This window comes from Falco punctatus (assembly GCF_963210335.1).
Source record: "Falco punctatus genome assembly, chromosome: 2".
NCBI lineage: Eukaryota > Metazoa > Chordata > Aves > Falconiformes > Falconidae > Falco > Falco punctatus.
This window is the reverse complement of record NC_137581.1, coordinates 16,400,314-16,418,902: the sequence shown is the minus strand read 5'-3', so window position 1 is coordinate 16,418,902 and position 18,589 is coordinate 16,400,314. Positions and strand designations below refer to the sequence as shown.

Sequence of the window (18,589 nt, the reverse complement as noted above, 5' to 3'; positions counted from 1 at the left end):
TCCTGAGCTTGTGGGCTGTGCTGGATGTACACCAGCATCATCATCCCAGCCACTGGTCCTTATATATTGGCAGTGAACGAGCAGGACTAAGGAAATCTCTAGATGATCCTTTGGTGCAAGATCATAACAATAAAAGAAGACCACAGCCAAGAATTTTATGAATGTGCCTGGAAACTTTGTTAAATTGCAGTATCTATTCACATGACAGCTCTGCAGTGTTCTGATGCCAAACCTCCAGAGAAAATCCTAAGCATTTACAGGAAAGGTCCTCTGCACTTAAAGTACTCAGTAATTCCAGTATGTATGACTTAAATCGCTTTCCAGACTGGCGGGTTTTATCTAAATGATGGAAAGCCATCCCTGTGTCCCTATTTGTGCTCTGCCTCCACGCTGGGAAAAGACCTCCGTGTCTACTACCCTCTTTGCCCCAGTGCTGTGGTTTAGAGCAGAAGAAAACTGAGGCATGAGGACAAAAAGGGAGCTGTTGTGTGATCTGGTCTAAACTGTCAGAAACCCAGGGCAGTGTGCCTTGGAGTAGAAAGCAGAAAAGCCTCGGGATCTTTACTTTGTGGCTAAGTCTTGGGTTCTGGTCTCTGCTCCAGGAACTGCTTCTGCATTTTGCCTATAACCATTTCTTGGAAAATGGACAACCCATCTTTGAAGCAGCATCCAGAACCCATCCATCCCTTGAGGGGAGACAGAAGTGGTCTGAATTCTTTCAAGCAAATAGAAGAATCACAGCACAGGCTCCTATTTCCTTGGAAGGGATTTAGCTGTTAGGCTACTACAGAAAAAGGAAAGTTGCTATGATCGATCAAATTTTAATACAGTGACATCTGACTTTAAAAAAAAAAAAAAAAAAAAGACTTAGGTAACTTTAAGGTACTTGGATCTTTAACACACCTTCCTTAAAGGCACTGAAGTATCCCCACAAGCTTTTATCTTTGCACAGTCAGTTGATATACAGACCCTAGGAGACTAAAAGCATGCCCATGGCAAACTCAGTCCAAGGAAATGATGTCTGCTTGAATACTATTGCCAGACTCTCCATTATAAGAAGCAACCTTTCACTCCTTTCCAGAGATTTCAGATATTCAGTACTGACATAGAGGGTAAGGGAACCCATGCTACAAAAGAAAATTGTCTTGATTTGTCTTTTGAAACAGCTTCTCTTTTTACTGCCTAATGTACGATCTTCCACTCAGTAATTGCTTGTCTATTTGCTACAATATATTTAACATGAGAAGCCTTTCCCCCTTTGACTGGATTTTCTTTCTCCTTTTATCAACAATTTTCTTTCTTTAAGGAAATTCCACATCTTGTTAGTCTTAGGAGTGCTTGACTGAAACAGTTTCTAAAACAGTATCTTAAAACAAATTATCTTTTAAGACTTGAGCCATGCCAGACTTCTGAGGCAAGAAGTCCATACTTCATCATAAAAACATGAAAAATAATGAAGGGGAAAATAAAAATGAATATATTTTCATTGTACCAGGAGGGTTTGAAGGCAACTTCCCACAGAGGTCTGCTTACTTGAAGCCACTGCCCAAACAGGAAAATTGGGAGTGCCTAAGTCCACGATGCACTAATTCTTTGCAAAACAATGTGAGCCAAAGTCCGGTGTTGATATTCATGTTTAGTACCGATTGTGTTTATAATTGGCACCATCTTGTCCGAGGCACTACACAAGTTTGATATGTACCAACCCTCTTCTTGAGGTGCTGGTGCTCACTGCAAACGTCTGCTTCAATTACCAGGTTTTCCTTAAGCTCTTTGCAGCACCAGGAGAGTCATTTCCCTCTTTATTATTTTCTCAGGGTTCCTCAAGGTTTTATGTCTTTTCATTCTGATCACGGGGTTATTTGCGTTAGTCTTACTCCACAGCATTACAGCTACACATTGTTGATATGCAGACTTCCCTTTTTCATACTTAATTATGGAATCCCAAGAGAAAAATACACTCAGTTTGGTGTTAGTTTAAGAGTCCAACAGAGAGATGCATTGCAGCACTACCACCCATGAAACAACTAGCAGTTAACAAAGTTTTTTATATGTTGGCCTAACATATGTTGCTTATCTATAGACACTTCTGCTTTAATATAAGACATTCAGCATGTTCTTTCATACAGAACAAAATGTCTGTCAAGAAGACAAATAACAAAACAATCATCATAGAGTTTGATACTACCTTAAAAATAAAGGATTTTTTTTCTCAATATTCATCTGTGGAAGTCTGAGCAAGTATCCACCAAAGGGGACAAAGGTGATAGCTTTCATCCCACCAAAATGCAGTCCATCCTGTTCTTCATTTTGGGACTTTTTCTTTAGTACCACATTCAAAATGCAGTTATGATGGTAACTGTTCCACAGCTCAAATAATAGTAAATACAAATAAAATAATGGTTATTATAGTGAGAAGCATTGTAACAGCCTGTTTCTATGAATTATAAGCCTGGACTTCCTTATCAATTGCCCACTTAATGAGTGGTCTTTGTTGAGGTCCTGTTCAACCATATATTGACTATGTAATGCAAGACTTGTGGAGTTGCTCTTCACAGAAGCACAGGCAGACTATTAACCGTTCTGTTATTAAATGGATGGTGGCTCTCAACCGAATTTTAGATGGCTGGGTTTTTTTCATGCTATAATACTTTCTGTACTGGTATTCAGTTTTGCTTTGCTTTCGTATATCCGATACAGATATAAAAAATATTCTTCTAGCAAAGATCTCCACATGGCTCAGAGACTCAGGAGGAGCTGAGTGAGTGCATGTGAGGTCTCAGTTTGACTAAACATACACACATCTTTTGATACTGTCTCACTGACAGAATGGGTCATGCTTTGGATTTGAACTCTGATGATGCCTGAAGTATCTTTCCTGCTCCTATATAAAAAGAAAAGGCCTGTAGATCAGAGAAGGAGAAGGTGAGCAAGTACCTAGAGATACTCCTTTGAAGTTCAGTGGCAAGCCAACTAAACAGAAAGTTGTTCGTCAATTCCAGTGGGATTTATGTCCACTTCTTAATTGCTTGGTGGCTGGGTGACAAGTAACACATAGGGTGGCGTTTAAAATGCTGCTCTCTTATTTGGGTCTTGATCCAGCAAAGTCCTTAAGTATGAGCTTAACTATAATTTAGTTTGTAGTCTCCTTGAAAGAAGCGGGACTGCTGAAGTTGTATAAAGCTGAAATCAACCTGAAGTAATGCTTTGGACTGGGTCCACTGGCCCGATACACTCCTACATATGCATCCTTGTAGCAGAATGACTGTTTTCTCGGCTTAGTGCCTTCACAAGAGACAATTTACAATTTTTAGCCTGACCAGGGCTGTGCTATTCCTGTTTCATTACTGGAATTCATTCATTCAACCCTTTCCGTCCCTTGGTCTGCCTTCTTGGAGAACACCTGGTGAATCGTGGTGGGAGCAGAGCTGACCTAGGTGTGTTAGGTTCCTATCCTTAAAAGAACAGAGATGTCTAAGACATGTACTACCACATAGTATTATTTTCTTCATTAGAGAGCAGAAATATGATAATGTGTTCACTGACTAGGATCCATTTTATTGTTTATGTTCACTAAAAAAAAAAAACCACCTCATTTTTAACAAGGTAAATGACCTCACAGTTTTACATCTTCCCAACAAGTTGCGACCAGGTATGGAATACGCTATTTCAACCGTGAACTCTGTCACATTTTCCTCTGATTTACACAGAACCTTATGGATAACAAATAAAAGTTTCTCCTTACTGCAGGAGGGTGGAGAAATAAAAAAAAGCTGATAAATATCTGAGCAGGCAGCCATAAATACAGCTTGCTTGGCATGCCTGTCCCTGAGATGAACTGATTTGTGGCCTGGATTCAAAGATGTTTTACTGTTCTTTGCTCCTCACTCTGTGGATTCAGCTAGTTAGATCAGGCTAATTTTCAACTGAGGGAAATGAAGAGCTATTATTCTCCCTGAAGGTTATCTCATTTGTTTAAAAACTGGTGGCAAACCATTGACCACTGTATTTGTTTCAAAGAGCAGCAGTGGGGGAGGAGGGTTATATCTGGAAAACTCCCACATGCAAACTCATGAGGACCTTCCCTGCAGTAACAAATAGTTCCATGAGTGGTAAAATGAACTTCACGTGGTTTTCAACAGCTCTCTCTTCAGCTGTAGCAGAGGATGACCTCATCAGGTTATGGTCCATGGGATTTAAGAGGGTATATTTCTTGTCATAAAATATGTCAACGTATGGTAGCTTTTCAGTGTCCACCACTGTATCAAAGTTGTTGAGGTTGGCCAACCACTTGTACAAGCGGAAGAAAGACGAAAGCAAACTTGCACACTGGACAACACCTTAGGAAGCGAGGATAAAATTCCAGAAAACTTAGAAAAGTGAAACTAAATTTTCCATATTATTGGTTAGATCCTTGGACAGGGTCATTCTCTGAATTCTTCTTTCTGCAGGAATTTTCACTTCGAGACTGTCTTTGTTCAATCGATAGCCAAGAACAGTGTCAGATTAGCTATTAGCAAGCAGTAATTACCTTTTGTTTTGTTTTTAAATTTTATTTTAGTGAAGGAATTCATTGTCTGTTGAATGCTGATAATAAAAGCAAACTTCTTTCTTAGTAGGTCATGAGTGGGAGTAGCTTTAACAAGAGTGTGTTGATACACTGCTCAAGTTTGCAAGTAAATGCAGGCATCCAGAGCAAATGCAGGATGAAATCTGTGTTTCTGAATCTTGCTGCTCATGCAGCATGGAATTGGGAGAACAGGCTCTAACTGGGAAGGAGAAACATTGGTTTTGCTGGGGATCCATGGTGGAGAAAGTCAAGAGACAAGCACAGTTTTCTGAATATTGAGCTGAAGTTTCCAGTTCCCAGTTTGACACCCAGCTGCCCTCCGTGCAGGGAGGCAAGCACTTCTGAAAATGCAGCTGCTTTGACCACTTAGATGGGAGCTCCTCTAACTTGGACAGCTGGACTATCATGTGTACTATTGTGTTTAAAATTAGTGGTTGGGAAAGAATAAAGAGGAAAAGAAAAGAGAGATTAGTTCAGATAAATAAAATATAGAGCAAGCTGCTTCCCAGTCAGTTCAGACTCTCTGCAGGGAATTGCCTTACTGCAAAGGATGTCTCCCAGCCTCCTTCCCACTCATCTTCCTTATGAGATCGTTTCCCTCCCCCAGTGCAAGGATGTCTTTGTAGCTCCTGCCATCTAGAATATCCTCCTATGTATTGCTTAAATGGCCTTTTTGCCTTATGACTTAACACCTACTTTTATTCATTGTGAAATGATTTTATATGCTTTTTAGTAAATGTGACAGGCAGTGTATTACCCACTGTCGTCTTTTATTTGCTCCCATAAAACATTATGGAATACAGTTAGTATGTGACATTCAGGACACTGTGTAATACTGCCTTGTATTGCATCGCAACATGGAACAGTTTGGTGCCTTGAAAGAGGCACTGCCTTTTCCTTTGCCTACATCTTTTCTCAAGTGTCTTTTTTTGCTGATTTTCCCCATGGCCAGCATCTGGTTTCCACGAGTTCCCCCAGTGTATCTGATGGACACAATGTTTGTTTGCTTGGAAAGGGTTCGTCATTTTAGTCTCACATCTCAGTTGCTACAAGAAGCACAGGAGTTGCTCACATCTCCTCAAGCTGTTTCTCAGACTGGGTTTGTGTTGACTGTGTTCCTGTGTCTGTCTAAACCAGTTAACTCTGAAAAATCCCACTGAAAATCCCTTTAGAAAACTCCAATGCTTTTGGTTCCAGTCCTGACTACACCGCTTCAGGTTGTAATTCAGTGCGCTGGGAGAGAGGTAAGAGGGAATCAAGCTGTTTTAGAGCTCCTGAAGAGCCTACTCCAGCATCAGGTGAAGGCTCTGAGTGGCTTTTCATTTCATCCCATGTGAGTTACAGGAACAGTATTTATGGCCGTTTGTGACAAACATACTTTTTTCATGTGTGGAAAAGGCATATCTTCATGTTTTAATATTTTTATATCCTCTGTTTTACTATACTCAGCATTCTCTCTCCAGTCTTTGCTCCATAAGGACTTTATAATTACTGCATTTACCATGATATACATCACAAGACACTGTGCTTTGCTTTTTAAGCTTTTTAACATGTGTAGCTTTATTTCTCCACTTACCTGTTCAACTTGGGTGCTGCAGAGCTGCACTAGCCATTACGTTTCAGCACTGATCTTGGTCAGCTGTGAGTGACTTGCTGGCAGAGCATCTCAGTCTGTGGGATTCCAAGTCTAAATTGAATGAAAAGCTGTGACAGAGCCTGTCTTCTTGGGGTACGAGAATGCTTTCTTATCTGGTGTGCTGAGTTAAGTGCACAGATTTTTTGTTCGGGGGTATATATATGAGTACATTTAAAAGGTACTGTCCCTAGCACTCTAATCTCAGCAGCTGACAACTCCAGAATAAAGCTTGTACTGGGACTGGCTGGGAAAAATGAACCTTTCACTTAGAGGCACGAACCACACTGAACCACACAGTGAAATGCGTGCTGATGGTGGGGAAATGATGGGTGACAGTTTGCTGTCCAAGAAAGAGCAAAGTACTCTTAGATATGGGATGAGTTCTGCCATGTTTTACTGTGGGAACTTTTGTTCTGACTCAGGGAATGGTTCTTTCATTCAAAAATTCAGAATTTGCTTTCATCAGAAACTGGTTTATTTTTATCCCTTTTCTTGGGCATTTTGGACAAAGTGCTGTGAAATATCTTGTCCTCGTGGGTTTGCTGGGTGTTCTCAGGGTCCAAAAGTCCTCAGCATTTCAGTACAAACTCAGGAGTGTTGGCAGGACATTTTGTTTTGTTCCAGATTAAGGGAAAAAAACCCGAGGTTTATTTATTTATTTACTTACTTACTTATTTATTATTTATTTATTTATTTATGGGGAAAATAACATAAAATAGAAAAGAGACCTGAGTGTAGATGTTCCTGATGAAAATTGCAGCAAATCTGATAGGTGGGTGGCTTTTATTTTCACTGAATTGTCACTTCCTAATGCAAATTGTTTTGTCAAAACATAGCAAAACAAAATAAAACAAAACAAAACTGGCTAGTTCTGCCCTTGGTGAGCTATGGAGTCAGGGCTATGTTTGCTTAGAAAGGGTGGCTCAGGGTGTGAGAACATTTCATTTTGAATGAAAGCATTTTAGAAAGATGTCACAATTAGATCTTTGGATCTATCTTTATCTTCCAAGTTTCAGGTTGTTTGGAAGCTAGAATTATTACCCTGCCAGAAGGGTACAATGAGCTGTTGACACACAGCTACGCTTTCCTTACAGCTGCACGCAAGAAGGTATTTACAGCCAGGAACCAGTGAAAAGCAACCTGAAAAATAGATGTACTTACCATGAAGTTTGTACCATTTCTCTTGGTTCCCGTTTTCCATGAGCATTTATGAAACAAATATATTTCTTTTTATAAGGAGCTTGGAAAGCTTCAGTCAAACATTAGATTTTATTTTAAGAGAGAAAAATTTTATTACTGCGTGTGACAGATGGCTGTGGCTGGTTGCTTACTTTGGTTTTGTATTTCCAACATTCATAGAGTCGCTTGGTGAGAGAAATTTCCTCCCCCCATTTGGTCTTCCTCAGCAGCCAAATTCAGAAGGCAGTTTTATGTTTCTGTTGCTTATAGTGGAACTGGAGGTTGGCCTGACATTCAGCAGAGTACCAGGGTGTTGTTCAGTTTAAGATTTAGATGGTGGTGTTTAGGTGTTGGCCTGAAAGCAAGTGTTCAAGTTCCTGCAGAAAGCAGAAATTTGGCCAGAGCAGTTGGGTGACTGCCTCAGGACCTGTTCACGTGTAGCTCCCACCAGCTGTGCTGAGAAGGTGCTCAGCTCGCCTATGCACAGAGGTGGCTCCATGAGACAGCACAGCTTCCACGGGGACTTTTGCTGGGAGCTCCTGGGTATGCTGCTGGACCTCCCTGTCCTCATGGAGGCCAGGCAGGAAACCATGCTATGTCTTAAATGGCGTTAGAAATCTCTCTGTGAGTAACTGAACAGGTTCCTAGATCCCCATGCACTATTTGGGGAACACAGATAGTTGTCTTACAGGTGGAGGTTCAGATCTGAGTCCTAACTGGGAACTGAATCCTGCCGTGATCTACGTATTGAATTAGAGCCTTCTAATCCTCCATATTTCACCACACTGAAGTAGTCAATGCACAAACAAATTAGTTGTTTGCAATTCTTTGATGCTGGGAGCCAAATTCCAGTGTCAGTTACAGCTGGACAATGCCAGTGCATGGTGCAACTGGGAAGATGTTTTGACTTTTAGAGAGCTGGGTCTTGCCACGGTTCCTGTTGTCCTTGGAGTCAGGGATTTACAGCAGCTGAGGCTTTACCTCAGTATAAGTAAACTTCAGGAACAATTGAGTTATTTGCTCAGGCAGAAGTTGTGGAATTTTAATTAAGTAGAGGCTTGGCTGTTTGTCTGGAAGTTACTCAATAAGGGGGTTGGTGGGACGGTTTCTGACTTCAGTTACATTGGTGTAAGCATGGAGCAGCTATTTGTGTTAATGATCCATTGACAGCAAATGATTCACACCATATAAATAAAATCAATGTGTGGCCTAACACATGCTTCTGGGAGGAAACACTTAAGCACAATAAACAGACTCACTTGTATGCACTTTCCTGCAGCCTCTTAGTGCTGCTTTTGTCCCGAGGTCATTTCTCCCCAGAGCACCAGATTTGGGAAGCAGGGCTGTTTACCTTTTTACATTGCTCTGTCTCACTTCATTGTTCTCAAGCTTGCAGCTTTTGTTGAAGTTTAAAATCTGTTTTAAAACCAAAATGGCGAGAATTAAATTATATAATTGATATCAATGTAAAAGTAATAATATATTTATCATAAAATAAAGAGTCTATGTGGTTGCGAACTGTTGTTCTTATTGTTTATGGGGGGTTGAATTAAGAGGAAATACACTGTACTTCCTATTCAATATTAACTTTTCCTAGACCCAACTTTTTTTAGACTTTAAATGCAAATTATTTGTTCTGTGTTATAAACTGTTGTGTTTTTTGCCTTCCTGTAACTGGAACAACATACTAATTTCTACAAGTTGTGACTACTAACAGAGAGCAATCACCTCACAGACTTGTACCGAAAAGAAGAGACCATCAGCGTGGCAGGGAACGGCTGCATCCACAGTCCTCGCTTCCCCAGCAGTTACCCCAGGAACCTCCTGCTGACGTGGCGGCTCCACTCGCCGGAGAACACCAGGATCCAGCTGGCTTTTGATAATCAGTTTGGACTGGAGGAGCCTGAAAATGATATCTGCAGGTGAGTGGTTAGTAAAAGCTTGCAAAGGGCTCCGTAGTGCCACCTTTGAGCTCAAGGATGTGGCCGCTGGCCTGAAACTGCGAACCGAAGCTTGGGTGTCTCTGACTGGGTCTAGGATAGCTCTGCTTGGAAAACAGACCTCCAAGGGTCCCTTCCAACCCAAACTTGTCTTTGAACTTATAAATAAGCTGAGCTGTCCTGGACTTGGAGCATTTTTGGCAGGTTTTAGTATTTCTATAACATTTTAAGCATAAGGCACTTGTATGCTCAAATCCAGCTACCTAACAAGGCAGGTACTACTTTAAAAGAATTCTGTCCTCTGCTCCCTCTGTCATGTTTCAGCCAGGCAAAAGCCCTCGTTTACAGTAGGTAGAAGGCTCTGGGAGGTGTGAGTGAGTAGGTATGTGTTTATATTGGAGTGTGAGGGACAGATAAAAATACATTGAAAAGTAGAACTATGTTCTTCAATTTATTTGTTTCTCTATTGTTACTCCTCACTGGTACAGTTTCTTTTAAAACCTTCAAATATAGGTCCACAAACATCAGTGTACACTGCATACTGATATATCTAATAAAGTATACTCTACTATATCCCGGTTGCTTTGATTTCCCTTTTTAAGCAAAAGTGACCATAATCTCAGTTGATCTGGTTGATTAACCCAGATGGATAAACTGCTTTGCATTAGCAGAGCAAAGGCGGGAATCTTGCCAACACTCACTAAAACGGTGCAAATCCATGGAGTTTTTGGTTTATATTTCTTTGATTCAGCTATCTGTTCTGTGGGAGAGAGCAGGCTCAGGATTCCTCTGTACTCCGAAAGGCAGATTGCTGTGATACTACTTACATAAAACTTGCAAGTCTCAGCTACCAGCTGTCTGCCTGATCATGTTATTACTTACACTTTATCTATGCAGAGAACTGGGTTGTTAGGATTTCTGCACACCCAGCCTCTGCTTATCTTATCTTCTTTGTCAATCAATTTGCATTTATAGGGTTTGGCAGCTCTGTGCCATTTCACAGGGTGGATTTTTTCTTTTTTTCTTGTTTTGCTTTGTTAATTTTCTAAGTTACCAATAGGGAGAACCATTTCTGCAGGTTTGTTTTCCATTTAGTAATAAAAGAGTGCAGGCAGAAACTGGCTCTCCTTCCCTCTGCCTTGATGGTCTTGGCAGCTGCTGCTCTGCTCTGGTACTGTTGGTCCAAGATCAGCAGCAGCAGCAGCAGTCGGTAAGGACAGTTACCTCCTAGCACGGCAAACGCTTTCCCAGATTGAGAGCCTAATGCATACAGAAGCGGCCTGTTAATATTTACATAGTGGATAAACTGTGGCTGACCTTAAAGCATTGCAACTTTGAAACAGACGTCTAATTTACTGTGGAAAAAAAGATGAAGTATTCTCTGTCAAGGGCCATTAAAGATTGTGGCATGGTGAGGGGAAGTCAAGCTGTTAGTGGCGCTATGGGTTTGGGGACCCTCTTGGAAGACAGTCTGCCTGCTTCTCCCAGAGCAGCTAATTTAGGATGCGGAGAGAAGTGTCTATAGAAGCTGGAAAAATATCACATCGTTTATTGCAATAAAGCTTTCCCTGGTGTTCCTGGAAGACCTGTATTTGCATAGTACTACTTCCAGAGTGAGGAGTTTCTCAGGCAGACAGCTTGTGATGGCTTTAAGCCTGTTAAGTACTATGTTCATAGTTAGATTTTTTGCTAATGCTCACTATGTTTTTCAAAACTAGGTCCTTTCTACAACTCCAGTCCCTGACAATCCCTGCAGTGCTCCTTTAGAGAGACAGACAGGCACGTTTTAATTTAAATTAATGCTGAGAGCTGAACATGTGCTTGAATGCTGTGCATATTGGACAAGTAATTCAGGACCTCTGCACCTTACCTTCCTTTTGTACTTGCTTTTCACCTTAAACTATTTTTTTACAGAAACTTCCTAGTGTTTGCTTTCAGTTTTTCATTAATGCTAATTATTGTAATTTGCATACTATTAAGACTGAACTGATTGAAATGCATTCAGGCTGAGGAATGAAAAGTTACACTTTAGCAGAGCTGTTATAGGAGGAGGAGAAATATTCAAGGTTTTACGGAATTTTCTAGAAGTGCTCTTAGCATTTCCACAGGCACTTCATAAGAGATGATTCTGAAAAGCAATTAAATTACCCAGCCTCTGAGGCTTCTTAGATGCAGCGAAACAACTGAGATTGCACCTACTTCTGTGACTATTGCAGCAAATCCTTTGCTATTGAAAATATAAATAAACCCTGAAAACCCATGGATTTTCCCCATTTTTGCTAGCAGCTAGTCTGGCTCCTGGCCTCAGAGTGGGGAGGTCAGTCAGGACAATTTTCACCAAAGCCTACAAAGTTATCTTATGGACTCAGTGACCTTAAAGGTCTTTCCCAACCTAAATGAGTCTATGATCCTGTGCTGAAAACTCTGTAACCCCTCAAGTTAGAATAAGCGTTCACTGGCTGCTGTGCTGCCCGTGGGTAGTGGTGGATGCTCAGGCGGGCAGTGCAGAGCGCTGCCTGGGTACCATGTCCATCACTATGAGGGAGGGGGAGCAGAGGACGGTGGAGGGAGCTTGACACAAAGTTTACCTCTGTCTGAAACTAAACTTTGTCATGCTACAAAAAACATATGTTTCAGCAGAGCTTGGGCAGATTTAAGTGATTTTGTTATGGCAAGTCTGTTATTTTCTGTTCTCTGCAATTTGAGGTGGGTGAATATAAAAGCAGCAGTGCTGATGTTCTCAAGCTGCATAGTACTTGCGGGTATTTTTTTTTTACATGGGATCTCAGCAGAAAAAGAAAAGCAGGACTGTTATTTACAGAGCTATTCAGCTCCCACAACTGGGCAGGGAGATGGGTGCTTGGCTCACAGACCCAGGGGTAGGGAGCAACAAACACATTGCTGGTAAGAACTGGTTAACAGTCTTAAACTCCATTTTTGGAGGGAGCATGTGCTTTGATAATAAAAAACTTTCCTGGTAAAGACCTCCAAAGTTTTAAGGCTTAACTTTACCATAAAGATGGCAGCTCTCCTCATCTCTCGCTGCCTGCACTTAACCTGCCCCTCTTGTCTTCACCTCTCCCTCACTGGCCACAATGTGTGGGGCCTAATTCTGGCTCCACAGATATCGAAGAACTGGTTTTCTCATAGACATTGTGAGACCATGACTTCATTCTCTGCCCTCCTTATTCTTCAGCTCAATAACTGAACTTGATATATGACCCAAGCAAGCAAATACACAGGCTGCGGCAGTGAGTGCTCTCATTGTGTCCCCTCATCCCTGGGGTTCAGTGCCTGCTGCTCCTGGCAGAGCCCTCTTTAGGCTCAGGGTACCACGACTGTGGCACAGGTGCCTGGCCAAGGTGTGACCTTGCAGAGGGGAAGATGTGCTGTTGTTTTTCCCCTGGTGACGGCACCCACACAAACAGCAGAGGACTCCCTGCTGCAGCACACAGAGTGCCAGCCTGCCCTTTTCTGCTTGAAAGCTTGAAATGAGTCTTTCCAAACCATCTAGCAGAGGCACCGTGACACCTACAAAGAAGGTCCTAAAAAGCACCTTTCAGCAGCATGCACTGCCCTGTGTCCTTCCAGCACCTTCCTTTGCTCCTGTCACGGCAGCAGCCTGTATCCAGCCCTCCAACAGGCATGGCAGGCAGGAGCCGGGGGCTGCTGCTGCAGGGAGTTGGGGACCCACCAGAAAGTGCACAAGTGCTTGCAGCTGCTCAGCTTGGGCAGCCTGCCTTAAATAATATTATATCAGATCTCTAAATTATTTATCCACCACATGAAATGTAATGCCTGTGCTTACTGTGTACTAAACACATGCAAGTGCCTCTCATTAATATTTTAACGCGGTGGCAAATACTGTCTGTCATGTTCCAGAAGCCCAAAAATCAGCCATTTGAGCACTCAGGCAGTAACTTGCAGCTTAGTGTATTTTGTGCTACGTGAGCATGTCCACCATTTGCAATATTTAGTCTGATGTTTTGCAGTAGAAAACAGGGGACAGTTGTCTTTGTGTTTCCAGCTGTGCTCCTGTCTGTTTGCAAGCATCTTCTGAAACCAGAGTTATCAAAAACTAATCCTTCAAACTGGTTCTCAGGTATGACTTTGTGGAAGTGGAAGATGTATCAGAGACCAGTACAGTTATACGAGGACGGTGGTGTGGACACAAAGAAGTACCTCCAAGGATAACATCAAGAACAAATCAGATAAAAATTACCTTCAAATCCGATGACTACTTTGTGGCTAAACCTGGATTCAAGATTTGTTACTCCCTGGTGGTAAGTCCCTTAGCTGTATCATGGGTGAGAGACAGACTGTAGTGTAAAAGAGCATCAGTACTTGAAGCTGAATGGTGTAGCTAACTGCATTGGATCAAAACACTAATTGACTGGAAGTATTTTCATTCCAACAACTACATTAAAACAAAGTATTTTTGGCATCCTGTCATTAAATATAAAATAAAGTCAAGTCCAGGCCAAGATTTACACTAATAACATGTTTCAGAAGCACTATCACTTTCTACACTGAGGCTGCACTGCCAGTGCCTTGACAGATGCAGCACAAAGAGCAAAAAAATGGCTGCTCTATGAACTCCTTTTTTATGTTCATTTGAGGTCAAATAAAAATACCTTAGGGGTTTATGGCTGTAATTCTGAGTTAGATGCAGAGTAGTTTGTTCTACATGCAATAAAATTCTACGTGCAAGACAGTATGCTAAGGCTCAGGCTGTATTTTCAACCACGTATAAACATGCCTCTTTGTATATGCAGTGGCATTAGCCGTGTATCATGTACTGTTTCAATGAGATGAAAACCTCCTCTTTTTTTATTTTGGTTTTGTCTTTAGGGAGCAGGGTTGCTCATTGCTCTAAGTAGATTTTGATAAAAATATCTATTCCTTTGTATTGTCCTGATTAATATTATAATGCTTTTGGTGCAGTGTAGCTCGAAAGAGGCAGACTTTGCAAACACTCAGGAAATGGTAAGCATTAATTTATTATACTGTCATAATCATGTTTTTATATCCGTCACAATTCTTATTCCCTTTTTATTCAATCCACTGTTATTTAACAAGAATAAGAAAGCCTGGAATACGAATAACGTTAATGCTATAACAGGAGACATCCACTGTTTGAGTCATTACACTTCAACCTCTCGGCTTTGCATGCTTATATGCCTATGTATGCTAAAAAGAGTCCATAAACAGCACATTGTCAAGGCAACTCTAAAGCTATAAAGACTGTGCTCCCTTGCATTTAAATTGCTAGGCTTCTAGTGGAGTAAGGCATTGCACTGTGAGTAAATCCTGAGTTATAATTTACTCTGATTTGAAGGTAATCTACTAAAACTAAAATGTAGGCAGAACAGTCTATGAGACCACTGGGCATAAAAATGAGACAGTGAAGCAGTCTCTCTTTACACTGCTTGTGTTTCAGTGCAGCCACAAAAACTCTGCTGCATTTAGCAAGCTTTATTCCAGACCACATACAGCTAGTCTGATAGTATTAGACTTTCCAAAAATGAATGTTATCACTCATAAGACACAGGAGACTCTGCACTAGAAGCTCAAAAAGGACTACTGTATTTATCTAACTTCAAAACTACGAGTAAACAGAAAATTTTAGTGTCTAGCAAATCTATTCAAAAGAATACTCTCCCGGTACACCCTCTGAATGGAATGCTGTTTTATTTCTGAGAGAAGAGAACTGTACAGGTGATTGGTGGCATTTGTGAGATGGAGGATGATACGTAGTTAGCTGGTCTTCAGATTCTAAACCATCCAACCTAAAACTGCAGGATTAATATTCAGCAGTCTGCCCTTATTCGATAGTCCCCGCAGTCACTTAGAGCTCAGTTCATAGATATGCTGAGCACTGCTGACCCCTGAAGGTTGAACTCATTGTGCGTTTCTAGGTGGCAAACCAGGGAGCATTAATGAAGCATGCAAAAACATATGGTATTTTGTATCAGATGAAAAGAAAGACCTTTACATTGATTTTTTTCTTTGCTTTGTAACCTTGTCCAGTACAAGGCTATTTTGGGGACTTTATTGGAAAGTGGTGCACAAGATATGTGCAAATCTTTTAAGTCCCTTGTTTTTTCTTATATGTGGAGTTTAGATCTGCATGGCAGTGGGGGTTTTTTTGTATATAAGACTGATAATTTTGCAGAGAAAATTGAAACAAGCAGTTTGGAGAGTTTGCTTAAGTTTATTGATCAGCTGCATCTCCTGAGCGTGGTGCCAGGATGGCTGCGTGAATTTCTCCCCATTACACATGCAGCCAAAACAGCCTTGCTCTCTGGCCTTCTTATTTATGAATCTTCAAGGAAGTTAGTCAAGATCACTTCATTTGATGCAGATCAAGTTTTTACTTAGTTCAGCACTCTGCATGAGGCACAAATGAGACTTCGCAAAGCTTATCAGAAACATACTTCATTATTTTCATGTACTTGTGTTTTTGCATTAACTTCACATTTCAGTACCATTTAGAGAAACAAAAAGGGTTTATTTTGCTAGAGAAGATATAAATTAGACTTGTATCCATGAAAATCACGTTTGCCCTTGTAAAACAAGGCAAAGTAAGCAACCCATGTCAAATGAAGGGACTCAGTCACTCAGGACGGTGGGATTAGAATTCAAAGTGGCTCTGGAAAATTAGACTGAAAAAGCCACAAGAGTGATCTTTAGCAGGATGAGGTTGAAAGCCATATGGATGGATGGGAGTAATTAACTGTCCCAATATAAGATAAGGGACAATGGGCCAGGGAGCAAATCTATAAAATAAAGTCAGACCATCTAAATACAGCATTTATCTTTTGCTTGCCAAGGCTGGCTTTCCTCCACCTTCTTCTTCCTTCTCTCCGTGTCTTCTGCCTCTTGGCCCCTTGGCCTCTGCCCTCCCCTCTGTGGGTCTGAAGGACTAGGAACACTGGAGGCAGAGCCATGAGGGTGATTTGGAGAAAGGAGTAGATCCAATGTGCTGCCTGTTGCCTGTCCCTGATCCACTCTTTGCCCATGAAGCCATAGGACTCCCTGGGTTGGGAGCTCCAGGGTGGACCAGACTCGAGGAGCTTATGTGTTGAGTGTACGCCACTGCTTATCCCAAGTTGAATAAGAGTCAAAAGTGTCCTAACATGGCTGGAAAAACTCATTCCTACACTGTGCTGTCTATAACAGTGCAGAAGTACGTTAGTACATGCAGCCAGTGGCTCGTGTCTACAGACACTTCACATTCAAAGCCCCCAGTTGTAGCTGTGCAGTTTGTTGGCTTAGCCTGGGTATCCACACAGAGAAATGTCTCCCTTGAACCTCTTTAAAAATTTTCTTTTCCTTCAAGCTTCACAGACCTGGAACAAAAATGGTCTGGAGCAAGCCCTGGACAACTATTAGGCATGAGCCTCACTTAACTGCAAATTTGTTTGAAATTCCTCCCTGCCATTATCACTTAAAGTGCTTATTTCTCAAACATTCTTTTTTTCTTGATTGATTTGCCTTAGAAACATTAATTTGCAGTATAGAAAGCACTGAGGTGTTCCAGTCTTTTTTTCTCACATGTTACATAATTTCTTACTCTAAGGACACAGCGTTTCACAACAAACACTATAGAAATGTGACACAGAGGAAGATGAGTAATCTTAGGTTACTTAACACCGTTGCTGATGGGGAGGTAGGCACTGTCATGAGAAAGGCCCCCTGGGTTGCACACTTGAAAGTAGGTGATGTGAATATTCCACATTGCCACAAATGTAAAATTTTATTCCACCACCGCTTGCAGTGCAGTTACCACAACCGAGGGATCTTGCGTGTAGCAAGTATTTATAATTACTGAAAATACTGCATCCATTATTTTGAGATGTAGGAATGCAAATGAAGTTACACTGTTACATATGGAAATAATCTTCGCTTGACTGATGTCATTTTATACAATCTTTTTTCTTCTGAAGTAAAATTCTTCCAATGTCCTAATTCTGGAAGGGAATGTTAACAAGATTGGACCCCATGTTTTACAAGTACATTAGCATGGACATTTACTAAAATAATCTAGGAACTCATTCAGGAACATGTTCCAGCAATAAAGGTGAATGTTTTGAATTAAAATTCCCAACCCTGCATCTAGTTTCATTTTAATGAGACAACTAGAAAGTGTTGGATTCCATTTACTCATTAAAAACATTATTTTAAGTTTATTAGAAAAGGCACATACCTGTTATACAATTATAACAGTAAATTGTTATTGCCTTACTAATTGTTCCGTTAATCCTAAATGAAATCCTTATTTTGGAACTTTGACTAAAGTCATTAGTGGAAAAAAGGGCTACAAAAAAGCTAGGAACATACATGTATGTATATGTATATGTGCAAACATGCATTTATACAAGGATGTAAGCTTTAAAAAATATAAATCTTTTTACATGTATACACATATATATGTGCTTTTACCTTTCATTTCTTTCTAATACAGTGCGTGACTAGGAAACATCACATGGCATTAAGAGCAATCTTAGCTTATTTGGGAGTTGCAAACCAACAGTGGTGGACGTGCCGTGCTAAAAAGGACAACATAAGTGCATTTGTCCCAGGATAAACTTATGTGCCACTACGCCTATCAGTGTGTTAGATCATGAGTAATTTTTGCTTGTTTGAAATGACATTTTTTTGAGTGAAGGAGCCATAAAGAAATTAATGGAATGGAGTGGGAGGAACTTTGGGTTTTGATCAATCATGTGGAAATTCTATAGAGAATTAGCTTTCTGCTAAACAACCAGGCTATACGCTACCACTCTTATGATCAAAAACAGAACATTGGTCACAAAGTGGGGTAAGACATCACAGTCAGTCTAATAAAATTAAATTACTTTCCCATGCAAAAAGTATTGACCAGCCAAAGTTGGTTCAAATACTGAAATAACTTAAACTCCTTGATATTTGCCTATTAAGCTCACAAGAAAACACAATAAATTCAAAGCACAATTGGAAAATGAAAATGGGCAGAATAAGAGCCTGATCCCGATCCTTGTACTCACAGTCACTCTGAATTATGCGACTGGCTCCCTGTATTTTGCCAGTTTTGTTTGCACAAGTACTGCAGCACCAGGCTGCAGGATTTTTAAATAAGTCAAGAAATAAACTCCCTTGTAAGAGTGAACATGATCGGAAAATGATACAGCCATCAGCGTGAATACAAATTCATAAATACCACAGAAAATGATTAATTCTTTATCATTGGCCACAGACCTGAATCCAGCCTGGAAGCTGGAT

General features: G+C 40.8%; 1 protein-coding gene across 5 annotated transcripts in view; it reads left to right on the top strand.

Moving 5' to 3' along the window:
* PDGFD (platelet derived growth factor D) overlaps positions 1–18,589 on the top strand; it is a 169,438-nt gene that overhangs the window by 95,144 nt on the left and 55,705 nt on the right. For 2 of the 5 annotated variants that reach the window (XM_080377088.1, XM_080377090.1), the window contains exons 2-3: positions 9,103–9,307; positions 13,428–13,608. In XM_080377088.1, coding sequence (XP_080233214.1) covers positions 9,103–9,307; positions 13,428–13,608 — 386 coding nt within the window. Of the gene's footprint in view, positions 1–9,102; positions 9,308–13,427; positions 13,609–14,269; positions 14,312–18,589 lie in introns of all 5 variants that reach the window. The other 3 variants (XM_080377091.1, XM_080377087.1, XM_080377089.1) reach the window with 3 other exon arrangements.